The sequence below is a fragment of the Primulina tabacum genome, chromosome 6 (genome assembly GCF_025594145.1).
Source record: "Primulina tabacum isolate GXHZ01 chromosome 6, ASM2559414v2, whole genome shotgun sequence".
NCBI lineage: Eukaryota > Viridiplantae > Streptophyta > Magnoliopsida > Lamiales > Gesneriaceae > Primulina > Primulina tabacum.
This window is the reverse complement of record NC_134555.1, coordinates 1,925,144-1,948,760: the sequence shown is the minus strand read 5'-3', so window position 1 is coordinate 1,948,760 and position 23,617 is coordinate 1,925,144. Positions and strand designations below refer to the sequence as shown.

Genomic DNA, 23,617 nt, shown 5'->3' with positions numbered 1-23,617 from the left:
TTGCTTTTGTGGATCTCGTTTGGTTTTTTAGGTATTTTATGTGATGAGCTGGAAAATACAATTGTCAATTGTCCCCTTTTCGCTTTTTGTTTGAAAATTTACATTTTCATATTTAATAGTGCATAAAACCCGCACGACCCAATTTGGACCAGACCTGCAAAAGTCTAAGCATAGTAAATGTTTTAAATTTTAGTAATTACACAAGAAAACAACGACAATAATATATAGTTATCAAGCACACGCGATGCTGTGTGTAAAATTTTTTTTATCATTATCGATTGACTAAAGTGTAATTTGACAATTTATGGAGTGACTAAATTGATATTTGAATTGTTGAAATAACAAAAATAAAAAATAAAAGTGTGTGTTGAAATTAAAAAAAAACAAAATAACAAAAAACAAAAGTGTAATATTAGTAGCATATAAGGGTAAAATTGGAAGAAAAAGTTGGTGTCCTCCTGAGTGGTTATTATCATGTGCTCAATCTTAATAAAATAGAATATATATATATATATATATATATATATATATATATATATATATATATATATATAAACACACACACATTACAACCATAACACTAAATTAGTAAATTAGTAACCAAAAAGAAAGAAAAAAAGATAATTATTGCAAGTCACACCCTGAAAATTTATATAAAATAAAAATAAATTGTTGTTTATGCGGATCCGACCCGATTTATTAAAAGTTGATATCGGCCCTAGAATCGCTTTTGGAGATGTTGACCGGCTCAAGGTGAGTTCAATATAATTTTGAGTTTAAACCCGACTCATTTCAATATTAATAGACATGGCTCAACAATTCAATAGCTAATTATTCAAGAGCAAAAATTTGTGTGAGACGGTCTCACAGGTCGTATTTTGTGAGACAAATCTTTTATTTAGGTCATTCATGAAAAAGTATTACTTTTTATGTTAAGAGTTTTATTTTTTAGATCATTCATGAAAAAATACCCGTCTCACAAGAGACCGTCTCCATATTATATACTTTTTTTCTTGTTATCAGAAAATGATGGTAACATCTCCATTTACAAAGTTATTAAGTACCATAACTTTTTAAACATTTTTTTAATCAGCTGGTATAAAAAATTTAAAACGTATCATTATATTATTGGTTGACAGTGTGATTATAAATAATCTAAACAAAACTAACCTAACCGTCTCGTTTACAACTAACCTTCAACTCTCAAGCAGTCTGTTTGGTAAATAATAATAATAATAAATATGAAAATACATGAAGAATTCGCAAACGGTCACCTTCAAACAAAATTTCCTCACACAACACGTAAAAATCTCCATAATTGTATTCAAAGATTATAATGCTCGTATCCCGTGAATTAATCTTGTTCTTTACTATTATTATGTGTTTTTTTTTGCAGGATTTGTCCGATCGAATTCTGAATGGAACACCATGAGGTGCAGAGATCGATAAGGGAAGACTATTTTGGAGATGGTACTGGATCGGCTTCAGGTTTGCAGGTGTTAGAAGATGGGGAGAATTTTGAAGAGTTGCCGCCGCTGCCGTTTCCTCGAAGGAATCTCGAATATTCCGGCAACACTCTGCACAGAGATCACTTGACTGCGACGGAAAATGAGGTTTTCCCGGCTACGCATAGCGATGCTTGGTCCTGCGTCATCGTCATGCTCACTTTCTGTTTTTTTGGTAAAATTTGTATCATTTTGTCGCGAAATTTTACGTTATTATAATATGAAATTTGATAATAGAACCTGCGGTTTAAAAAGTTTGGAGATTTCTTTCGTTGTGATAATATAGGATTTTGCTACTATTAAAAATTATAGAAGTGAAACGATTTAGAATGGCAAGCAATGAAGTCCATCTATGGTGTGTTTGTCTGTTCCGTTTCTGTTATCAGGCTGTATGATACTGATATATGGGGTGTATGCACCTGAAAATGTACTGCTTGGACCACATTCATCGATATTGATCAATCCCAGCCATCTATTTGTGGAGTCTATAAAGGTAAACTATAGTTAACTTGCAATTTTAGTTTGTCTTTCTATCTAGTTATATGTTCACTATATGGAATGGAATGCCTTCGCATTTGTATAAATAAATAATCACTATATTTTAGAACCCAAGATATTTAAATTAAAGTTAATATTGACTTGTGCTAGGTGGTGGAACTCAAAACAGGTAAAGGGCCGATGTTGTATGGATTTGATAAAATTCCTCCCCTTGATGTCATGATCACATGGTCAGAAAGCCACACAACTATTCTCCCTTCCAGAACCCACAAGGTGAGTTTTTTAAGAATCGATTTAATCCTGAATGTGATTTCAAGTAGTTCTGTTTTGATTTCTACTTGGTGACAGTGAATTTAAGGGATATACTTTTTACTTCTTTTTATCACAGGAATGGAATTTCTTTTTGAATGAAGGGTCTCAAATAAACATATCCTATTCAGTGAACTCCCTAAGTTCATCCTCTGTCGTTCTGGTAATTGCTGAAGGTAATAGTTAATTTCTAACACATAAGTTTACTTTTAGCAATCAGAGACCTGATACAACGGAAGTAGATCATGGAAAAATATCTCAATAGTTGGAGAATAGAAGTACACAGGAGGACGTGTGTATTGCTGATTGCTACAGATAGAAATTAGAACTCACAGAATGAGAATCTGACAGTTATGCAAAATTCTTGTAGCCTGTGCAAGTTTATTTGCCTTTTGATGTTTGTCCTATTCAAATGCTATATTGTTGAGCTCAATAACTTTGGTAGGTGGTGAAAGGCACCAGTAATTGTGATGAAGGGAAAAATCAAGGAGTTTCATAATAGTTTTGGGTGCATTGTAATTGCTCGTTTGACAGAATGACAGTACATTTCCAGAAGCTTGGAATCTAAAGTGATACTGATCTTTTGGTTATTGATCTATTCAAATACATTATTTTGGTTAAAGTTAAAGTGGAATAGTATTCTACCTACAACGGTGGAGAAGTATTTTGCCTACGCAGGTACGGAAGTGTTTACCCACGCCGGTAATGATTGATTAGACGCGGGTCGTGATTGGACAGTAATTTGTTAATGACACATGCTTAACACTTGTCGTTATTAAATGACTTGTTTAAGATACACTTTTAAGTTGCTTGATTTCTTTTACGTTAGCAACTCATACTAGTGGGTATTTTTAGATTGTGGGTTTTCTTATTATTTGGGTACCCTGTGAGATTTCTCTGCATGCCGCATCATTCCAGGAAAAGAAGGTCTAGATGTGTGGCTTGAGGATCCGTTGTATCCAAATGCAGCCTTATCTTGGAATATCATTCGCGGTGAGGTAAAATAAGGTCAAGTTTTGAGTGTTTGTTATATTAGTGGTTGAATCTCATCGGTTTATTGTCTACAGGAAATGGCTCAGTTCAGAAAAATATGTCCAAATCTTCTCCCTACTACATAGCTTTGGGTAACTTGAATTCTGAAGTAGAAGAGGCAAGTGTTCTTGAATGAATTTGTAGTATAGTCACTCTTTAACGATTACAACTTAAATGAAAGTATGATCTCTTTGTCACGTGCATGAAGAACTTCAATGAATAATTTGATCTTGGTGATAACTTATTTTCCTCAAGTTACCGGTCATGGAGTCCATCATTTTTAAGAATCGGACAAAAAATTCTCACTTGGTATATTAAAATATCCACCAATTGAATTTTCATGGATGTGCTAATAGATTAAATTTTTCTTATTCTTCATACTTTATTTGCGGTGTTTACAGAAATTGGATGCCTTAACAGGTGCAGCTTCAGATCCAAATAAAGGCTTTTCTCTACAATACAACGGAAGCAAGTTACCAGTGTGTGCTTGCGCCGGACCAATGTAGTTTTAAACTTAATATCCCAAGCGGAAGTGCTGCTCTTCTTACCACTCCTGGTCGAAAATCTGTGAGTTTTTCTTGGCTGATTGTTTTTGGCAACAAATAAATTTTCGACCTGTTCCACTATAAAACTACCGAGTCATTCTCCTGTTCATCACCTTGCTCCTCATCAGAAAATGGTAAAGCAATTCTCCATATGCGAACATGTGAATATCCGTGTTCCTGTGTTATGCTAAGAAGTCACAGTAGATATATCCGTGTTCCTGTGTTATCCTGTGTTCACATGTGAATTTCTCTATTACTGTAGGACATGGCTAATGATGGCTGGTATGTTAAAATATCATATGAACCTCGATGGTTTACGTATATTGTTGGTCTAGGTACTTCTTTTCCCGCTAAATTTACTCTTATAGAATCTATATCAATGAAATATCTGTGATTTCTTCAATCTCTTTATAAATACAGGTGGAATGACTGTTCTTGTGCTACTCATTAATCACACCTCCAACCACTGCAAGCGCACCGATCAGGAAAGGAGAAGAGAACAAGTGGGCGACACGGGACCTGAGAGAAGCCCTTTGCTCTCACAGAAAGATGATGATCTTTCGAGTTGGGGTTCCTCGTATGTGTCTGTCTCAGAGGACGACGAGTCTCTTGAAGATTCACGGGATGAGAAGCATGTCAAAGATGGTGAGCACAACAGCTTGCGGCGTCTCTGTGCAATATGCTTTGATGCTCCCAGGGATTGTTTCTTCATTCCATGTGCACATTGTGTCGCTTGCATTAGATGTGCCACAAGGTAATTTCGACGACCATACTTGTCCTAATCTATTGTAGGGGGAGAGTGACAGAAGCTCAACTGGAGCCATGTTACGACCGAGTTTAGACTTTTTCGCTTATGTGTGATACTGATTTAATTGGTGATTGAAAAATCAAGTATCTCGAGCTCGAGTAAATTGATGTCAGGTCAGCACACTCTTTAGGAATTGATTCTTGGTCAGAAGTAACTATAAGTTGATCTTTACCTTGCAGGATAGCCGAGGCTTCTGGAACCTGCCCTATTTGTCGTAAACGCATAAAGAAAGTAAGAAAGATATACACAGTTTGAGGCGCGCCTGCATCAATCATCACGAGTATGAAATTATTGAATTTGTATCGAGTTTAATTGACCTGAGAACGATCAAGTCCAGTGGTTGTACAGGTTCCATGTTACAAAAGATCCTTGAAATTATCACCCATAAATGTAATAGCTTGCCTTACATGATATACTGAATAGTTGAATAACATTTTCTTGAGTATCAATTTTATAAGAATGTTTACACTGAGAATATGGCAGCTATAGTCAAACAAATGCAAAATATTGCACCGACACAAACTGTAATCAAATGATTTAATGAAATGCAATAAAATATCCTACTCTACTTTTGTTGTCTTCTCGGCTTACATGGTACCAGAGCCATTATAAGTTCTTAACAAGCATCCAATATTTTTTTACATTTCTCCATGGCCGACACCAATAAAGAAAAAGACAGCACCTCAAATTCTTCCACCACCCCTCCACCTCCAATTTTTCAAATCTCATCACCATAAACCCAACCAACCAGATCACGATCAAACTTACGTCTAGTAATTATAGCTCTTGCCGTTTTCAGTTTCATGTCATTCTTGTGGGTGAAGGTCTCATTATATTAAATGACGGATCTCATCCTTTTCTGTCATCTATCTTGAAAAGCAATGATGGGCAAATTTAAAATCCAGATTACATCTCGTGGGTTCAACGGGATCAACTTATTTTAAGTGCCATAGCAGGCTCCATTACTCCTACTCTTGTTTCATTCGTCTTTTCTTGAAATACATCTCAGGAAGCATGGACAATCTTGTCTCACACCTATGCTACGCCCACCCGCGGCCGACTCAATCAATTGAAGGAACGACTCCGCCTTCTCAATAAAGGCACAAAAACAACAACTGAATACTTGCAGTATGCAAAGTCCATTGCCGATGAACTCATTATGTGTAATACATCATTTGATCATGATGACATTACTCTCAAAATTCTTGGAGGACTCGAGATGATGATTACACCCTCATTCATGTTGTGGTTTTTCTCAAAATTCATATTTCTACTAGATGAACATGATAAATAAATATGTGGATGTGTATCGAGGATTACCTCGAGCCATTTAATAATTCATAAGTATTTTTCTTTCATCTGATTTGAAGTATTTTAAACACTTCGATCATTTGTAGATCATGTAGTATTGTTCTTATGAGTTGTATGAGTTATTTACGGGCATTCTTGTACCATAAATGAGTAAGATTGGGGAGCTTTAGAGTCAAAAAAGAAAAGCGCACACGCATCTCAAAACCCTAAAGTTAGACAGGTGCATGCACCTTTAGTCCAAAAATCTGACTATGACCATCGTTCCACACAATTTTTTTTTTGTTTTTTTTATCTTAATATGGGTCACATTATGATTTGTTCACATTCAAATCTTTCTTACATTATCTTACTTAGTCGATATACATTTCATTCACCAAAAGAGTAAACAAAATACATGAATCATGGGGATAAGTCATCTGAAAACGAGTATTATCTTACATGTATCAGACTGCATTATATTTCTCAAATCTGTATAGTTTGATGAATAAAGGTAACTGAATATGATAGATATCATAACTGAATGAGTTTAATAAATCAAAACCAAATATATACACCATAAAATAATTATGGAAGCAAGTCCAAAATTAATTATCATATGATTATTGAACGTTTTAATTTACATTACTTTAGGTCAAAAAATTGCCAACTCAGTGTTAACGTGTTCAATGACCATTTTATATGCTTAACACGTTCTCCTACAGTTAAATGATTTTATGTTGATATACTTAATTCGGTTGTCACTTTAGTTACAAATTTAAAGACTACAACGAAATGATCGAAATATAATCTTAATGGCTTAGACATAAAATTTACCATTCTAAGCCCAACTGAAACTCCTTAAAATACGTTGTACAATAGTATGTCAAAATAAATGACTGATTTAGACTCATAATGAAAATGATAAATTTCTTTCAAATTACCAATTCGTCTATACATATGCATGGAATCGTTATTATCATGAATGTACCTCATTAAACCACCGCGGCCCACGTGCAATCGTCCTCATCTCCATCTTCCTCCTCCACTACCTGCATCACACGGTCATCTACCCACTCAAACTTCTGTTAACATCACCTATCCAGAAAAAGGCAGTCGGAGGTTTCCTGGTGAGCGTGGCCCTGATGGCATTCGAGTTCAACCTCTTGAACGCTTACTTGCAGGCCAGGTGGGTCTCCGAAGACGCTGATTTCGATCGAGATGGGTGGTTCTGGTGGTGGCGGCATGGCGGCAAATATTTGGTCGGATTATTTGCTGACGGGCCTGAAGAGTAGGGGTGGGCCGTATAAGATACCGAGAGGTGGGCTATTTGATTGGGTTAGTTGTCCAAATTATTTTGGGGAGATTTTGGAATGGTTGGGCTGGTCCTTGATGACTTGGTATTGGGCCGGATTGGGCTTTTTTGTGTACACGTGTGCTAATTTGGTGCCCAGAGATGGGGCTAAGCACAGATGGTACTTGCAAAAGTTTGGGGAGTATTATCCTAAGAATAGGAAAGCTGTAATTCCGTTGGTGTATTGATATTTTGTACCTTATTATCCGAATCAAGCGTGTGCTACTGTTTAACTCCTACAAGTTAGTTAAATCCCAAATACTTCCTCCGCTTACTATTAAGTATTAAATCATATATAATGTCTCTTAAAAAGAAAATGCATCACAATCACTCCTTAGTTGAATCAATCTTTCTTTTCTTTGCCTTTGCGTGAAAGAGTGAACCCACGGATCCAAGAATAGTGATCAATTCTGATTCTAAGTCTTTACCCACCTGTGTAACCTTTTCTTCAAGTTGCTGGTTCGAACTAATCGGCAACGTCTTAGAGTTACACCATAGCGCGAACAGGTCGATCTATGAATTCGACTAATCTCTTGTTAACTTCAAGTTTCATTTCACCTGAGTTGCCGGTGTTCTTCTTTGAGAGATTCAAACTTTCTAAATTCTGAAGGCTGTCTTTTGATGTATCAACCCCATATCTCGGACTAGAGTAATTAGGTGCTGAATAGCAGATTATTGTTAAATTCCTGCAGTGTCCTAATTTGTTTCTTAGCAGTTGAATGTCGTCAAAATCAGCTGAAAATAGGTAAAAGAGATCGAAATTCTAAAGGTAATGAGAGACAATAATATGTTTGACAGAGCATCATGAAGGAATAAGGGATACACCAATAACATCGAATCACAAAACAAATCTATTCCGAACTCTGAACAACAAATCAAAAAGATACATTCTAATGATACTTCTTCCTTGGAGTACACTACGAAATCCGAATCTACGAGGCCAAATAACTGCAAAAGATGAAAAGGAGGAAGATTATCATGCGGGCGGTTAATAAACCAACTAAAAACCTGTTCCTCCCAATTAGCAACAGTTAATAAAGGTGCAGGGGACAAAAAGCTCTCACGGTGAAAAGTTGATATGAATCAACATGAAACAACCCCTACGAATTTGAACACACACTAGCAAATTGAAGCATGCAAAAACATTTTTTCTGCCATATCTCGTTTCTTCAATTCATCAAGCTAACAATTGCAGGTATCCAGAAATCCTATCAACTATGGTAGGATACATTATATATTTTAAGTTTTGGTAGTCCAAGATTTGATGAGTTTCTAGATCGCGACGAACAGTTAAATATAATATATTGCTTTTGTTCTCAGTTTATAAGACATCACTTTTAACTTTAAAAGTTTATATTAGGATCACCAAACTATATGATATATCATGTTTCTCAGTAAATCGATGAACTCACCACACCCAAACAAGATGAAGTCACCCAATTTCTAAAATACTTTTTGCACATTTATTTTAATACCGGTGATGAACAGAAAGAACACAGAGATAGAGAGACATATATCACCCTAGTTGGCAAGCATTGCAAATCAGTGAGCTCACCACACCAAAACTAGATGCCAACCAAAAATGTTAACTTTCACCCATTCATTTTAAAACTAATGAACATAAAGGATTCAAAAACTGACATGTCACTTCAGTCGTCGGCTTGACAAGCATAGCAGATGAGACAATGTCACACAGTACACTAACAAATTTATCATGGTCTAAGAGGCTTCCCAGTGACCAAGCTTCCCATCAATGAACCTGGTTTCGACAACTAACATGCAAAATAATAGCACAAATACAACATCATACACGCTTGTCCATCTGATCACATGAGATCTAGATCAATATGGAGAAATTTAACAAAAAGATAAAAACTTTTACCTCATAGGCTCATATGTTGCTAGGGTACATGAATACCCTGACTCTAGCACCCTGTTTCACAAACAAACAATGACAAACCATTAGTGAAAAGTAATTACCAACATTCTACTGAAGATGATCTCTTCTGAACATAGAAATTTTAGTTGAAAGAGCCAATATACCATGGATTTTGGGGGAAGATTAGATTTGAACTTAGCACGAACAACACCACTGTTGCCGTGAGGTCGGGTAACCTTGCCCCAAATGCAACGGTAGTGAGAGCCGTTCTTCTTAACCTTAGCCTTGTAAATGTACGCCATCCGCTTACCCTGGTACCACGTAACCTCCTCTTGCGTGTTCACTCCTTCTATCTGTATCAAGGACGTTTGGATACTGGTTCGACTTCGACCTATCGCCAGTATTGTCAATTTTCACCTATCCAACAGTAAACAACACGCAGCATACTCCAAGCTAACAAATAAATATGGGTGGTTTTCCTTACCTTTTGTACCCAAGTACAGTTCCGCGGACATAAAGCCTGCAAAAATTCAAAGAAACAAGATCATGAAACAATCGAGATGTTATCGATTCAAACATCATTAAAATGCAAAAAACAAAAAACAAAAAACAAAAAAAATAACCTAAAACGCAACATTCATATATGCCGGATGAAAAGGGGCATCATTTTTTAAGAATTAAATGTTTATCTGACCTAACGCGTTCTCCTGGACGGCACTTCACCATTCTTGACGTTCCGAAGCTTCAGCTGGCGGAGAGTCTAAATGGAGGACTAAACCCTGGTTACAGCCGCAGCCGCAAGGATATCCAACAAACTTTGGGCCAATGCTTCGATAAAGCCCAATATAATTAGGCCTATTGAAATTTGATAAGCCCAATTACTAATCTTATTTTGTTATTGTACCGGAAAATTAAATGTATATCGACCTATTTTTGTGCATGATAATTAACCTAATTCCAAGTCTAGATTACAGTTAAGATTTTTGGTTAAGCCTCGAAATCTTGATCACTGGATTGACGTGTTATCTAAGTAAAAATGCACATTTAAGTGAGGGAGAGTAGAAAAAATTTAAAATTCAACTCACATATTAGACAAAAGATGGGATTTGTTTTAGATCAGACAATTAACCTAATACACTTGGATCGAAGATGAGTTCGGCCCGCTCTCGGTAGCCCAGAAAGATAGGATCCCAGTATTCAGAAAGTCCTATGAGGTCATCTTCATAATAGAGCCCCGACAGGAGGTCCTCTCAAATGCACGAAGTTGGTAGGAGAGCATGCTAGAGGTCATCTCGGCCGACCTCCAGACGCCCGTAATCACGACACAGAAATCGGTGGCCGACCTCCCATGCCGACCTCACAGCATGTCCTGAGATGACCTCCTAGATGACGGCATCTCGTCGCTTGGAAAGGTTTTGGCCGAACTCCAGAGCCGACCTTCGACATGATCCAGAGTGTAGATGTGCTTCGGCCTGTGAGTGCTCCTACCTAGACGCTATCGAGTAACCTGCATAAATCCAGCCCAAAAAGGTAAAACCCATAAAAGTTAATCTAATTACGTCCGAGATTCTGAGAATTTAGACCTACCAATTCAGTACTTTATTTTTCTCCTATAAATATTAGGTTACATTGATTGTTTATTTATTCATATACTCACCCACTCTACATACAATATTATCTCTATTTTCTATTCTCTGACTTGAGCGTCGGAGATGCTAGATCGAAACAACCTTCTAGTCCCCTTCTAACGTTCTTGTTTGTGCTTCCAGATTTCAAAGGTACGACTCGAACCCCCAAGTGAAAATCCGACCTCTCAACTACCATTCTGGATTTCAACAACATCGTGAGTCGATAAAACAACTAATCAGGGCAAAGCCCTTTATAGAAAAATAAAATAACAAACCTGAAAACGAAGTTGTTGGATGAGTCATGTATCAGGAATGAATCAAATTTATTGGTGAGCCCTGCAATAATTTGACACTTCGCAGACACTTCTCAGATGATCAAACGTGCACCTTTGTTCGCAACATTAGTATATAAAAAAGTCAACATATATACATACATACATATTTGTGTATATATATATATATATTTGTATATATTATATTATTAAGATTGAGAATATACTCTCTCGGTTTATAAAAATTATGTTCGATTTTTATTTGTATTATAAAATCTATTTTTGATAAATTTTTAACTTATCTATAATTAACGTATGTTATTAACTTATCAAAATCATTTGAATTAGAAAAACACGAAGAAAAAAAATAATTATTTTGAAAATAACAAAATTATCATATTTCAATAATTATTCAAACTATACAAGCACTAAATACAGACAGATGGACGACACTAGTAAAACTCGTAGCAACCACAAATTAAAAAAAATATATATATCTCTTGGGGTAACCGTGACAATACTAGAGCCTAATATCATTTTGATACAATTCCCCTCTTATTTTTTTAAGTGACATTCTCTGTGATGCCCCCAAAATATTCCACCGCGCTTGAGTTTTCATCCCGAGGAACTTAAACGTAACCCGTCGAGCACGGCTTGTCCGAATTCGATACCATCTATAAACGAGCTCAGTCGTTCTTCTTGAACACATCGGTCGAGCACCAAGCCCAGCCGCACCCCTGAGGACCGAGCCTTGATGCTCGGTCGAGCTCTGTCACCAGTGTAGGGCTCGGCCGAGCCCGAGGTAGAGCTCAGCCGAGCATCAGGGTAGTGCTCGGCCGAGCACTAGAGCACTAGTGGCCGAGCACCAGGGTAGGTCTCGGCCAAGCCCCTGTGGCCGAGCCCGGATAGCCGAATCACACATATCCGAGCCCAATCAGCGCTCAGAGCAAGGTTCTGTCAAGCCAGATGCTTGTGACATGAATCTCAGGCCCGAGCTTGTTCATATTCTAAGAACTTTGTCACATGTCAAAAGCGTGAATAATCTTTAAATAGGCTAGAATCTCGCCGTATGATTAGATGTGACGAGGAATCCGGCCCGGACTGGCAGTGATGGGAGAAGAATTTAATTTTATAAGGAAATTTACCTAAAATAGACTTCGGCACAGTATGGGAAGAAGTTCTCTCAACCACTATAAATACCCATATATGTTTCATGGTTAAAAGGATCAAGATATTAACTTCCACCTATCACATCTTCCCATTTCTCTGTTCCTAAATCCGATCAAAAGGTCGAAGTGGTCGTGTCGGAAAAATTTTCGACACCTTCCAGTACCCATTAGTCTGTATAAACCGGTGGTGCTCCATCTGCTCCGATTCAAACATTGTTGATCTGAAGCTCAAGTTCACCAGATCGGACCCAGGGAAAAGTTGGTATCATCATTCTGATTTGCTCAAAAAAAAAAGTGACATTCTCTGATTTGCAGACAACAAAGGGCCGGTTTGATTACAGTAAACTTATATTATAATCATTTTAATATGTAATTGGATGAATCCACAAAGTTTCCGAGGATACGCATCCCCATATGTCAATTCAATAGAAAAAAAAATTTAAACAACTGTATTACTATATATATATATATATATATATATATATATATATATATATGGGAATATATTTTGGTATATGTCTTATTTAAAAAATTTCGGGAATTCTTGAATTTGCATCTACCTAACATATCAGGTTGGTGATGGAAAGATACAAGTATGAGATATAGTTTATTTATCATAAATAATTTAATTGACAATTTATATTTAAAATAAAAAAAAAACATAAATAGTTTTTAAAAAATGGAATGGACTATTCGTGATTTTTTGTGGTTAGTTACTCTATAGGTTATAAGAGTAGACATCTTGTGAGACATTCTCACGAATCTTTATATGTGAGACGGGTTAACCCTACCGACATTCATAATAAAATGTAATACTCTTAAGTAATATTTTTTCATGGATGACACAAATAAGATATCACTCTCACAAAATACGACCTGTGAGACAAACTCACGCAAGTTTTTGTCATGTTTTTTTCTAATGAGCGTGGTGGGATACATCAGCCTATTACTTTCGAGGCTAAATGTTAACTAACAATTGCGTCAACGTGCATATATTTGTGTGCCAACAAGCTATACTTAATTTTTAATGAAAAAATTCCTAAAATTCATCTTTGTTTTTGTATAAAAAATGGTTTTTATTATCTATAATTTTCAAATTTTAATATTTTATGAGAATTTTTATACTTGTTTGTCTATTATATGTGGCCCTAACAATGGGGACACAAAACATAATGCCTATGCAAATCAAGAATCGATCATCTTTAATATTTTCTTTTTCGAAGTCCAAGTCTATATAATTTGTCATAAAAAATTTGGTAAAATGTACTCTTCTTCGTTTTCATGACAAACCTAAAGAGTTTTATGTCACTTTAATATGATTTAAATCAGGTTAAATCAGGTACAAGTTCTTGTAATAAAATACCTATTTATTGTTTGTTCATGTTCAAGTTGGAGTTATCTACGTTTATTTTGCTAATTTTTTTGTATTGATTAAATCCATTTTATGCATACGTAATGGATTAATTAGTTTAATATAATAGTTATATTTGCAAAAATGAATTCATCAACTTATTTTAGAACCTAAAACCGCGTAAAAAAAAAAACTACTAACACAATTACATAATTGCAAAATCGTTTTTTTAATCCACTAACGGAATTGATTTTGATTTTGGTCTACTAAATTTTCAAATTTTCATTTTGATATAATAACTTTTAATTTCTGACTATTTTGGTTCAACTGACGACGTGACATAAAAAATTACTGAACGACGACGTCTAAAAATAGAACAAAATAACCGAAATTAAAAGTTAAAATATCATAATCAAAATGTGAAAGCTTAATTGAGAAAAACTCATAACTGAATGGACTAAAAAACTAATTTCTCATATATTTTTATCAATTTTTAATTCAAAGCAAAATTTTATATTTAAATTTTTTGGGGATAAAGCATTATACCCGAGCACGTTATCACATATCATGATATTTTTAAAATAAATTTAAAATGTAAAAAAATCCTAAAAAATTCTGAAAGATTTTAGAGATGAGAAAATTTTAATTTTAAAACAAGATAATTCGGATATAGAGATCAAATAAAATCTTATCAATGATAAAGTGATATGCATAACCTTCAATGATCCGAAACTATATAATCGAAAAGTACTACGAGTGAAAAACGATCACAGAGACTCACATGAATCCATCTCTTTAAACTCCCATGAATATCGGTCTCCTTCCAAAATCAAACTCCTTTTTGCATACTAGCGGATAATAAACCTCCCCTCACCTTGTTTCACTCTCCCTTTCGTTTTCTTGATCGACCCATCGTTATTTTTTGTTTGTTAAAGTTCAACCGGCAATGTCAAGCGGCAGTAGAATCAAAATCTTCACTCACCATAGGCGGAGAGGGGCGGAGTCGTTGACGAACGATGAGAAGTTTTCTGGTCAGGTGAAGATCTCTCTTGGTCATTCTAAAGGCGATAAAGATACAGAAACGGTGTTGAATTTGAAGTCCGTCAGCAGCAACATTGATGGAGTCGTGTGTCAGTATAACGGAGGCGGCTGCGGGGGCAACCAACACCATCACCACCTGGTCGTTCGGTACTTGTTGGTACGCAGGAGGCTTCCTGAGAAATGGGTTATGTGGCTCGAAAAGTGCGTGTTAAGTTTATGGGGTGTTTTGCTTTCTATATTTTCAAGAAAGCATATAGTCCGTACGATTCTTGGGATGCTTTTGATGCTGGTGGCCGTGACGGCCTTTCTTAGATTCCCTATGTTGACGGGCGGCGGCGGGAGGGTGGCTGCGATCGCCGGAAGACTCGGGTGGCTAGGGGAAGAGAATTTGATTGTTCTGAATTACAGGAATGATCATTTGATTCATGCGGTGGCTGATTCAGAATCTTCTTCCCGTGATCTTGTGCAGCCCCGGCTGATGCAGGAACTCCCGGTGGGTCTTTATATATTTCTATAATGGAAGATTTAATACTGCTGCATTGGGCATTAAATCTTCGTTGTGAGAACAATGCCAAAATTAGTAGATAAAGGACATCAACTTTATACAGTAGAAGATGCATATCATTAAATTAAATGTAACAAAAGTTGTATGAACAGATTCCTCTATAGGTTTGAGTAATTAATATTGTTCATGAAATAGAAAATAGAAATTCCTATGTCTGCTCCACGAATAGTTAGTAGTGGGAAACAAACAAAACGAGCGTTGAAATTTTGATTTAATTTCCCTTTGACGCACATTCACCATTAATACAGTTGTGTTCTTTCAAACATTAACTGAAAATATACAATGATCACCGAAAAAAGTCCAGCTAAAAATCTTGTCTTTTGAAATCTTTGCGGCAGGTGAAAGAAATATTTACAAAACCAACCCGTGAAAGCTACTACAAATGCATTCATCGACCAAGGAATCGCATCAGTACGTCGATTTTAGATCTCCTTTCGCATATCTTTGATTAGCGCATCATCTTATGTTTGATAATGGAATGTTTTGAATCCTTTTCAGGGACGGGTAACATGACCGACGGATATATTCTAGTTAATGCCAATGGGGGTCTGAATCAAATGAGGATGGGAGTGAGTTCCAAATTATGTTTCCTTATAATATTAAAGTTGGATAAATTTGGGGGAAAAAAATTATTTACCGATCTTGATTTTAAAATTTTGACAATAGATATGTGACATGGTAACAATAGCGAAGATGATGAATGCCACTCTGGTGCTTCCGTCCCTTGATCATAATAACTTTTGGACAGATCCTAGGTATGGCCTCCTAACGTTAGCAAAGTTGACGATGTTGCTGAACTGATCATCTGATATGCTCTGATGATTGATATACACAGTGTTTTATTTGTTTCAGCGAATTTAAGGATATTTTCGACTGGAGAAATTTTATCGAAGTTTTGAGAGATGATATCGAGATAGTTGAAGCTTTGCCACCGAAGTATGCAAGAGTGAAGCCCTTTCTAAAAGCTCCCATTTCTTGGTCCAAGGTTTGTAAGTTACAAACAACTGTAATATGCTAGCGTGGTAAATATCTGGTTCTTGTTGACCTTGAACCGTATTCTTTTTTCATGGTTTCTACACAGGGTGGCTACTACAAAGAAGAGATGCATCGTTTGCTAATGAGACGAAAGGTTATAATGTTCACGCATACCGACACAAGATTGGTAAATAATGGCCTCGCCTCCTCTCTACAGAAACTCAGGTGTCGGGCAAATTATGAAGCTCTTCGTTACACGCCTGAGATTGAGTCCCTCGGAAAGAAATTGGTGGATAGGCTAAGAGACAATGGAAAACCGTTTATTGCGCTTCACTTGAGGTAATTGTCGTTCATTTTCTTGGCCGTTTAGACTCCATGATGTTTATGTACTGAAGCCACGATGGTTTATTCAGGTACGAGAAAGATATGCTTGCATTTACAGGCTGCAGCAATAACTTGACTGCGGCAGAAGCTGAGGAATTGCGGGAAATGAGGTACAGTGTGAAGCATTGGAAAGAGAAGGAAATCAACAGCCGACTAAAGAGACTACAAGGGGGCTGCCCTTTGTCTCCGAGGGAAGCAGCATTGTTTCTCAAGGCTATGGGGTATCCTTCTTCAACAAGGATATACATCGTGGCTGGTGAAATTTACGGTAAAAATAGCATGGACGCTTTTCGGGAAGAGTATCCCAACGTTTTCACGCACTCCACACTCGCAACCGAAGAAGAGTTGGAGCCTTTCAAGCTATACCAGAACCGTTTAGCCGCATTAGACTATATTATAGCTGTGGAAAGTGACGTGTTCGTTTATACGTATGATGGGAATATGGCGAAGGCCGTGCAGGGGCATAGGGTGTATGAAGGGTTCAGAAGGACGATTAATCCCAACAGGTTTTTGCTCAGATATTGATACTTCTTCTTTTGGTGATTTGTTCTGTTTTTCATGGGATTCTTTTGTTTTTTCAGGTTGAAACTTGTTAGACTGATAAATTCCTTGGATAATGGCGGGTTGTCTTGGGATGATTTCGTGGTTAAAGTAAAGATATTACATTCAAACAGAGTAGGAAAGCCATATCTTAGGCAACAAGGAGATGTACCAAGAGCAGAAGAAAATTTCTATGCAAATCCTTATCCGGATTGTGTTTGTAACAGCACGACTTATTGGACAATGAAGCACGCAGAACTGGATCAAAAACTTGGCCGGAAAGCCCCTCGGAGAAGATAGCGTCGTTTTTGGTAGAACATGGTGACTGGTTGATGTAAATATATATTGGATGATCCAGATATAGCTATCTGGACTTATAGGGTGTTTGAGGCCATGGATTTTCTCCACCCTCTAGAATTAGCTGAAGGAAAACAGTTGAATGTGAAGAAAATGACAGGAGAACGAGTTCAAAAAAAGATTGGAAGCAATCGGTGTGACCCAGTGTTCATTCCATCTTTTATTCATTTGTACTTTATTTTCTGCTTCTTGTCACGGATCAGGTTCTCGAGATGGAAAAGTTTTTGACATATTTCTTTTCTAATCCCAATTATTGTCCATTAATCTGGAATTGGTAAAACATAGCTTTGTTCAAAACAAGTTTTCGTGAATTCCCCACAGATTTACTTGCATTATGGTCAATAGCAGCAGCCGCCTAATAGTCGATCTTGTGCAACAATTGGATTCACCTTCACTGCCCTGATTTGGTGCGCACATCCGTCATTTCCGGGGATATTTTTTGCATTTTCTCTTTTATTAAATCTCAGTGATTATACAGTTTTACATAACAAACCAACAAGATTGGGGTGAGAGACTTGCAATTAAGTCGGTGTTTAAGTGTTAATTTGCCGAACCAACGTTCTAACGAATCTGTCAATAAATAAAGTAATGATAAACTTTTGTTTTTTTCCTGTCCAAATATCGAAGTGATAAATTTACATTCTTGCAAGAATAATAATAAAAAGGAAATTCAGAAATCAAAGGCCAAAATTATGCTCCGATTCCTCTCCACCTTCCCCAAATTAAAATTTGCGTAAATAGATCATCACCTTATATAAAAAAGGCCATTCTCAAATGCATTGAAAATCTTAAAATTTTCTTGATCCTCGTGAAATATAAACTTGGAACAAAAATCAAACCCCAAAAAACCAACTCAACAAATCATAATCGAATAAAGACATGTATTCCTCCATGAAGTTGCCATTGGTTATCTTCTTGGCTTGCTCTCTCTTCCTCCACGGGATAATAGGTATATGTTGAGTTTTTTTTAATACAAAATTTCGGATTTTTTCTCCTAATTCAGCATGTATCTATCCAATTTGTTAAACAATAATACTATGTGCTGTTTTGTGTATTATATATACAGCTGAGTTGATCTGCGAGAACTTGCCGACGGAGCTGTGTGCCTTGTCGATCGCATCTTCAGGGAAGAGATGCGTGTTGGAAACCTACATCAACGAAGCAAGTAACAAGAAATACACGTGCAAGACATCGGAAGTGTTGGCCGATAAATTGTCTGGCTACATAGAGAATGATCAGTGTGTGGCAGCGTGTGGCGTTGACCGGAAATCCGTCGGTATTTCTTCCGACGCCTTCCTGAAGCCGGGATTCGCCGCTAGCCTCTGCTCACCGGAATGTTACGAGAATTGCCAGAACATTGTCGACCTGTATTACAATCTAGCCGTAGGCGAAGGTAATGAAGATACCATGCAGTTCAGAGCTTCATTGATGATTTCGGTTATTTATACATTATGAGTTATTCAGTATTTGTTCATGATTTAATTGGCAGCCCAATTTTTACCGGAGATATGCGCGAAACAGAAGAGCAGCTCGCACCGTGGCATGTATGGGATTTTGAGCGACGGATACGCCGCCGTTGATGCCCCTGCTCCCGCTCCCGCTCCCGCCCCTTTCTAATTAATTTTGAAGCATGGCCAATGGGGGATGTCGGGCTCATATTTTTCGGGCTGATTGGGATTTGTTCTCTGTTATTTTAGTTGAGTTAACAAGAATAATTATGTGTTGTGTTTGCTGTATTTAAAATGTTAATTAATGGTATGCTTTAAATATAAATCACTTGGTTTCTAATTCGTAAATATGTGTTTATATATATTATAAATAAAAATACCCGTGAGCCCAAATCCTTCTGTATAGTTTCTCATTTCTTGTCAGAAATCAAAATGTCAATTATTGCAAGAATCAACGAAAAAATTTGACTTTTGGGGAAATAACCATTTATAGAATGTCAAGAATATAGGAAAGGTATGCAAACTAATTATTCAGTTTAAAAAACAATACAATGTGACTAAAAATAATAATTAAATTTCGACCGACAATAACGTAAAATCATGTTCCCAGTGACAATTAGCATCTGGGAAAATCTGGTGGCGGTGGGGGAAGCCTACTCGAAAGCGTCGGCCCGTTTTCGACCACGAAAGCTGTCGCTAAGCCCCAAGGCAAGTGCACATCCAAGTGACAATGAATCAACCAAACACCTGGATTATTCGCTTGGAACCTTATCACTGCCCATCCTCCCACCGGAACCGCGATGGTGTTACGCTCTTGTGGATTGACGAGATTGAACTTTTTGCTATCGTTTGTACGGTTGAAGTTCCCAAACCCTTGAGCCAACACAAAGAAATTGAACCCGTGTAGGTGGATTGGGTGATTCTCTATCCCGATCAAGGCAGTATTTTGAAGCACAATCTCTACGGTTGCGTTGTATTTCACTTTCTTGACCTTTGTTGATTTTGTGGTCATCACGAGCGCTCGATTCAAGCTGTTATTCGGGTTCGTGTAGTCGAATCGCAACGGCGGATTGTCGGGAAAATCAGTGGTGTATATTCCCCCGACGTTTCTGAAAAATGCCTCAAGCATCGACAACCTGGCGGGGAATTGGAAGGATGCGTTGTTCATGCTTGCAGCCAATCTTTGGCCCAATGGGCCCGAGCATGACGTGTTTCCAGGGGCCCCACAAGCGGACAGGCCCAACCCAAATGTTATGAACATGTGTTCGTCTATATTGCGCGGGACCGGGCTCCAAAAGGGTCCAGTAACAAGCCCAGTTAAGTTGGTGAAAAATTTGTGTGCTGTGGGGGTGTCGTTAAATGCAGGAAGAATGGGCATGATGGGTTTAGACCGTGTGGATCCTTTGTACTCTATGATACCGGTTGTGGTGGTGTTGGCGAAGGGAACACCTGCCGCGCTAGCGTAAGGACTTGCGGCCATGTAGTATCGTCCCAGCGTCTGATCCGCGGTTACAATTACATCTGTGGTTTGTCCTGGTGCTAGCACGACGACATCGGTGTTGTAGGGGTTCGTGTATGAAGCATCAACCGCCACCACTTCCATCTTGTGATTGGCAATCTTGAAGAATAGCTGGTTATTGAGTGCAGCATTGATTATTCGGAGGAGATATCTTTTTCCTTGCTCCACTTGTAACTTAAAGGTGTCTACATTTAAGATTATAATGATATCACAGCCCATTAAATTTATAAATGAAACATTAATATGAAAAGGCAAATTTTGTGCAAGACTTACGGTTGGAGGAGCATGGATAAAGATCACCGGGCCGGCCATTTATAGTATAGGCATCAGACAGATTCGGTGCAGCTCCGGTGGCTAGCGCCTGATTTTCCACGTCGATCACATTAGCATTCCACCACTCTCCTGCAGTCATTATTATTAATATCTGAGAGTATTGTGATTTAATATTTTTGGATGGATAAAATTGAGTTGAAATGATTTTTTCGAATACGATTGAGTTGATTCACACAGAAAGTCTGGACTTACCAAGAACTATTGGGACTTCTCTGTGTGGCTTAGGGAATGGATATGATCGACCGGATTTAGGCCTGATTATCAGGGCACCATAAACGGTGGCTCGAAGCCATTGAACATGTGCGTGCCACCATAGGGTACCCTCTTGACGGGTGATGGTGAATCGGTAAGTGTAACTCTGGCCTGGCCGGATTGGGCATTGGGTGGCGAATTCCGGTCCATCGGCCCATCCGCTGAGCAACTGGAAAATCCCATGCCTGCACATCAAACGAATAGTACCAATTACTAATTTTTATTATTTCACCTTTGACAAAAAAATATTAATATGTTTGCGAAGAAAGTCAAAAACTATTTGATTTTTTTGTCCCATAATATATATATATCCCAAATGCGTGTTACCAATGAATGGTTAGGTTATAGGGCGACTTGTTGAAAACTTGGACGAGCAGAGTGTCGCCCTCTTTGACGCGGAGGGTTGGCCCCGGAAGGCTGCCATTTACTGCAGTGATCACTTGGTTTCTGCAGAGTCGATTGACGGTTAAATTTTTCACCTGCGCAAGCATGCGTTCACGTAACTAAAAGTTAGCAATATCAAAATCTTGGGGAAATATATATTCATAAGTTTTGAGCTGCTTTAACATATATCTTACTTTTTCCATTTCCCCTTCTAATTATTATTGAAAATTTATACAAATAAATAAATGGATATGGCCGGTCAACCACACTAGCTAACCCACACTCCAACATTCTCACGGAACGAAAACTCTTATACGTACTAAAAAAATTTAATCGAGCTAGCAATAAATTTAATGCTAAAAAAGTTAATAGAATCAGACTCGTATATCTATCTGCTAAAAAAAAGTTTTGCACTGTAGTAAATATACATGCAGAAGATTAAATATATTTTTCTGCATGCATGAACGGTTAACTATATATCCAAGAAAACAGTAAAATTAGAAAGTTTACATGAAAAGAATGTTCGACGGTGGCAGCCGAAGCAAACGAAGAAGACGAATAAGCCAATAAAGCCAAAGCGCATGCAAACAAGAGAACAAGATGATTCGCCATGGAATATTTTTACTCGTAAATCCTCACTTTTCTTCAAGACAAGCACTCCCTTTTCGGAGAATATTATTTAAGAATGTTGTGTAGTACGTGAAATTGGTTTGCATTTGGAGTATATTTATACATGCGCTTTCTGCAGATTTTCCTGCGATTGCGTGAAAGGATACTCCGAATAAAAGATCAAGGAAAACTGGAAGCTGGTGGTAGAGGAAATCTCGTTACCTAACTGTTTGGAGTTGGCCATCAAATTTTTAATTAAAATATATATTTAGTTTGAATTTTTTTTGCCTACGTATGTTCTCGTATAAGTATGTTTTGACATTTTCTTAAAAGGATCGGAGCAGGTAATATAATTTTTGAAGTTCCACAGTTTCCAGATGTGAATAAACCAAATTTAACTTTCTTTTTATTTTTTAAAATAATTTTATATTTAGTTCAATTTGTAAAAGTTAATCCTTTTAAGTCTATGGTTACTAGAACATGCATGACTTATTCAAAGCAGACATTTAGCACTATGATTCATGTTTTAAACTTGAGGGAAGTTGAATTATAGTTGAAGCTTGATCAATAACACTTCCTCCCTTCCTTATTTTGTTAACCACTAACAATAAATTTAAACAAAAGCAGAAAATAGAAGAAGATTAGCTTGATGATGGTAAAAATTTGTGTGAGACGGTCTCACGGGTCGTATTTTTGTGAGATGGATCTCTTTTTTGGGTCATCCATGAAAAAATATTATTTTTTATGCTAATAATATTACTTTTTATTGTAAATATCGATAGGGTTGACCGATCTTAGATAACGTGAGACCAGAAACCTACTCTTTGTTAATTAGTCAGATTAAATTGATCTTCTAGTCAACTTCTGCACCTTGTGCAAGTAAAACACCGCCATCACTTGATATTATTTTTTATTTATGTAACAAAAATTAAAATTCCTTTATGATGAGATTAGGGAAATTAGGGAACTTAAAGTTCTTTGATTTATCAACATTTCAGTGCAAAGTGACGAAATTAGGGGAAAAAAACAATTTTTTTTAAAAAAAAAAACATGTAAATTATATGACTAAAAACTTAGTTGCCCTTTATGATGAGAATTTTTAGATATATCGTATGTAATTTGATTATTTTCTAAAAAGTTATCTCACCAATTATTTAAATGTTTACCGACGACCAAAATTTCCAATTATTGGGAGCTTAATTATATATAGAACATTTTTAATTAATTTCTTAGACATATTCATCGGTCGTGTTAAAATTACCTTAAATTAATCGAGCTAAGCCAGTGTATCTCAAAACGTGAGGCGGTTCGAGTGCTTTATTTCTATAATTATTTGGTATATTACTTTTCAATTATTATATTACAATGTAAGAAAATATTGAGTTCCTTGGTTTTCAAGATGATGTCTTAAAAAGAAATTTTTTTGTGTTATGGGGCTTGCCTGCCTGTCTGTCTTCCTTCCTTAAAAGTTGCTTAACATTCTTCATTAGCAAGGGAGAAAGTTTTACTATTTAATTAGAGAAGACTAACTGAATATTAAAATTTGAAAAGTCTTCAGTTAGTTTTCAACATT

At 36.8% G+C, this 23,617-nt stretch overlaps 4 protein-coding genes and 2 pseudogenes across 5 annotated transcripts; 4 read left to right on the top strand and 2 right to left on the bottom strand.

The window, feature by feature from the left end:
- Nucleotides 1-1,197: 1,197 nt before the first annotated feature.
- Nucleotides 1,198-5,001, top strand: LOC142548590 (E3 ubiquitin-protein ligase APD2-like). Of its 2 annotated transcripts, none has more exons than XM_075656988.1 (11): nucleotides 1,198-1,302; nucleotides 1,397-1,680; nucleotides 1,892-1,998; nucleotides 2,154-2,276; nucleotides 2,392-2,488; nucleotides 3,231-3,305; nucleotides 3,380-3,462; nucleotides 3,765-3,911; nucleotides 4,152-4,224; nucleotides 4,310-4,643; nucleotides 4,877-5,001. In XM_075656988.1, the coding sequence occupies exons 2-11, from the start codon at nucleotides 1,419-1,421 to the stop codon at nucleotides 4,950-4,952; spliced, it is 1,377 nt and encodes a 458-aa protein (XP_075513103.1). In that variant the 5' UTR covers nucleotides 1,198-1,302; nucleotides 1,397-1,418; the 3' UTR covers nucleotides 4,953-5,001. The 2 variants fall into 2 exon arrangements, with proteins under 2 accessions (XP_075513103.1, XP_075513104.1); XM_075656989.1 differs by having other exon boundaries at nucleotides 3,380-3,468; nucleotides 3,771-3,911.
- Nucleotides 5,002-5,173: 172 nt separating this feature from the next.
- On the top strand, nucleotides 5,174-7,998 carry LOC142548353 (steroid 5-alpha-reductase DET2-like; annotated as a pseudogene).
- Nucleotides 7,999-8,673: 675 nt separating this feature from the next.
- On the bottom strand, nucleotides 8,674-10,043 carry LOC142548589 (large ribosomal subunit protein eL33y-like; annotated as a pseudogene).
- Nucleotides 10,044-14,344: 4,301 nt separating this feature from the next.
- On the top strand, nucleotides 14,345-17,730 carry LOC142548585 (O-fucosyltransferase 19-like). The gene is made up of 8 exons (XM_075656982.1): nucleotides 14,345-15,171; nucleotides 15,582-15,654; nucleotides 15,742-15,812; nucleotides 15,910-15,998; nucleotides 16,096-16,228; nucleotides 16,325-16,557; nucleotides 16,632-17,108; nucleotides 17,184-17,730. Exons 1-8 carry the CDS (start codon nucleotides 14,584-14,586, stop codon nucleotides 17,440-17,442), a joined length of 1,923 nt encoding a protein of 640 aa, XP_075513097.1. The 5' UTR covers nucleotides 14,345-14,583; the 3' UTR covers nucleotides 17,443-17,730.
- Nucleotides 17,731-18,307: 577 nt separating this feature from the next.
- LOC142547981 (uncharacterized) lies at nucleotides 18,308-19,204 on the top strand. Its single transcript, XM_075656355.1, has 3 exons — nucleotides 18,308-18,448; nucleotides 18,566-18,892; nucleotides 18,989-19,204. Exons 1-3 carry the CDS (start codon nucleotides 18,379-18,381, stop codon nucleotides 19,114-19,116), a joined length of 525 nt encoding a protein of 174 aa, XP_075512470.1. The 5' UTR covers nucleotides 18,308-18,378; the 3' UTR covers nucleotides 19,117-19,204.
- A 206-nt stretch (nucleotides 19,205-19,410) lies between these two features.
- Nucleotides 19,411-22,115, bottom strand: LOC142548587 (laccase-7-like). Its single transcript, XM_075656983.1, has 5 exons — nucleotides 21,946-22,115; nucleotides 21,379-21,530; nucleotides 20,992-21,236; nucleotides 20,740-20,868; nucleotides 19,411-20,651 (listed from the first exon to the last, which is right to left on the bottom strand). The coding sequence occupies exons 1-5, from the start codon at nucleotides 22,045-22,047 to the stop codon at nucleotides 19,564-19,566; spliced, it is 1,716 nt and encodes a 571-aa protein (XP_075513098.1). The 5' UTR covers nucleotides 22,048-22,115; the 3' UTR covers nucleotides 19,411-19,563.
- Between the last annotated feature and the right edge of the window lie 1,502 nt (nucleotides 22,116-23,617).

Excerpts from the sequence above, each read along its gene's own strand:
- LOC142548590 (XM_075656988.1), top strand. The coding sequence starts at position 1,419 with ATGGAACACCATGAGGTGCAGAGATCGATAAGGGAAGACTATTTTGGA. Across the intron at positions 1,681-1,891 it reads GCTCACTTTCTGTTTTTTTG|GCTGTATGATACTGATATAT; the intron begins GTAAAATTTGTA and ends TTCTGTTATCAG. Across the intron at positions 2,277-2,391 it reads TCCCTTCCAGAACCCACAAG|GAATGGAATTTCTTTTTGAA; the intron begins GTGAGTTTTTTA and ends TTTTTATCACAG.
- LOC142548585 (XM_075656982.1), top strand. The coding sequence starts at position 14,584 with ATGTCAAGCGGCAGTAGAATCAAAATCTTCACTCACCATAGGCGGAGA. Across the intron at positions 15,813-15,909 it reads TGAATCAAATGAGGATGGGA|ATATGTGACATGGTAACAAT; the intron begins GTGAGTTCCAAA and ends TTTTGACAATAG. Across the intron at positions 17,109-17,183 it reads AGGACGATTAATCCCAACAG|GTTGAAACTTGTTAGACTGA; the intron begins GTTTTTGCTCAG and ends TTGTTTTTTCAG.
- LOC142547981 (XM_075656355.1), top strand. The coding sequence starts at position 18,379 with ATGTATTCCTCCATGAAGTTGCCATTGGTTATCTTCTTGGCTTGCTCT. Across the intron at positions 18,449-18,565 it reads CTTCCTCCACGGGATAATAG|CTGAGTTGATCTGCGAGAAC; the intron begins GTATATGTTGAG and ends TTATATATACAG. Across the intron at positions 18,893-18,988 it reads CAATCTAGCCGTAGGCGAAG|CCCAATTTTTACCGGAGATA; the intron begins GTAATGAAGATA and ends TTTAATTGGCAG.
- LOC142548587 (XM_075656983.1), bottom strand. The coding sequence starts at position 22,047 with ATGGCGAATCATCTTGTTCTCTTGTTTGCATGCGCTTTGGCTTTATTG. Across the intron at positions 20,869-20,991 it reads AGAAGTCCCAATAGTTCTTG|GAGAGTGGTGGAATGCTAAT; the intron begins GTAAGTCCAGAC and ends TAATGACTGCAG. Across the intron at positions 20,652-20,739 it reads TTATCCATGCTCCTCCAACC|ACACCTTTAAGTTACAAGTG; the intron begins GTAAGTCTTGCA and ends TCTTAAATGTAG.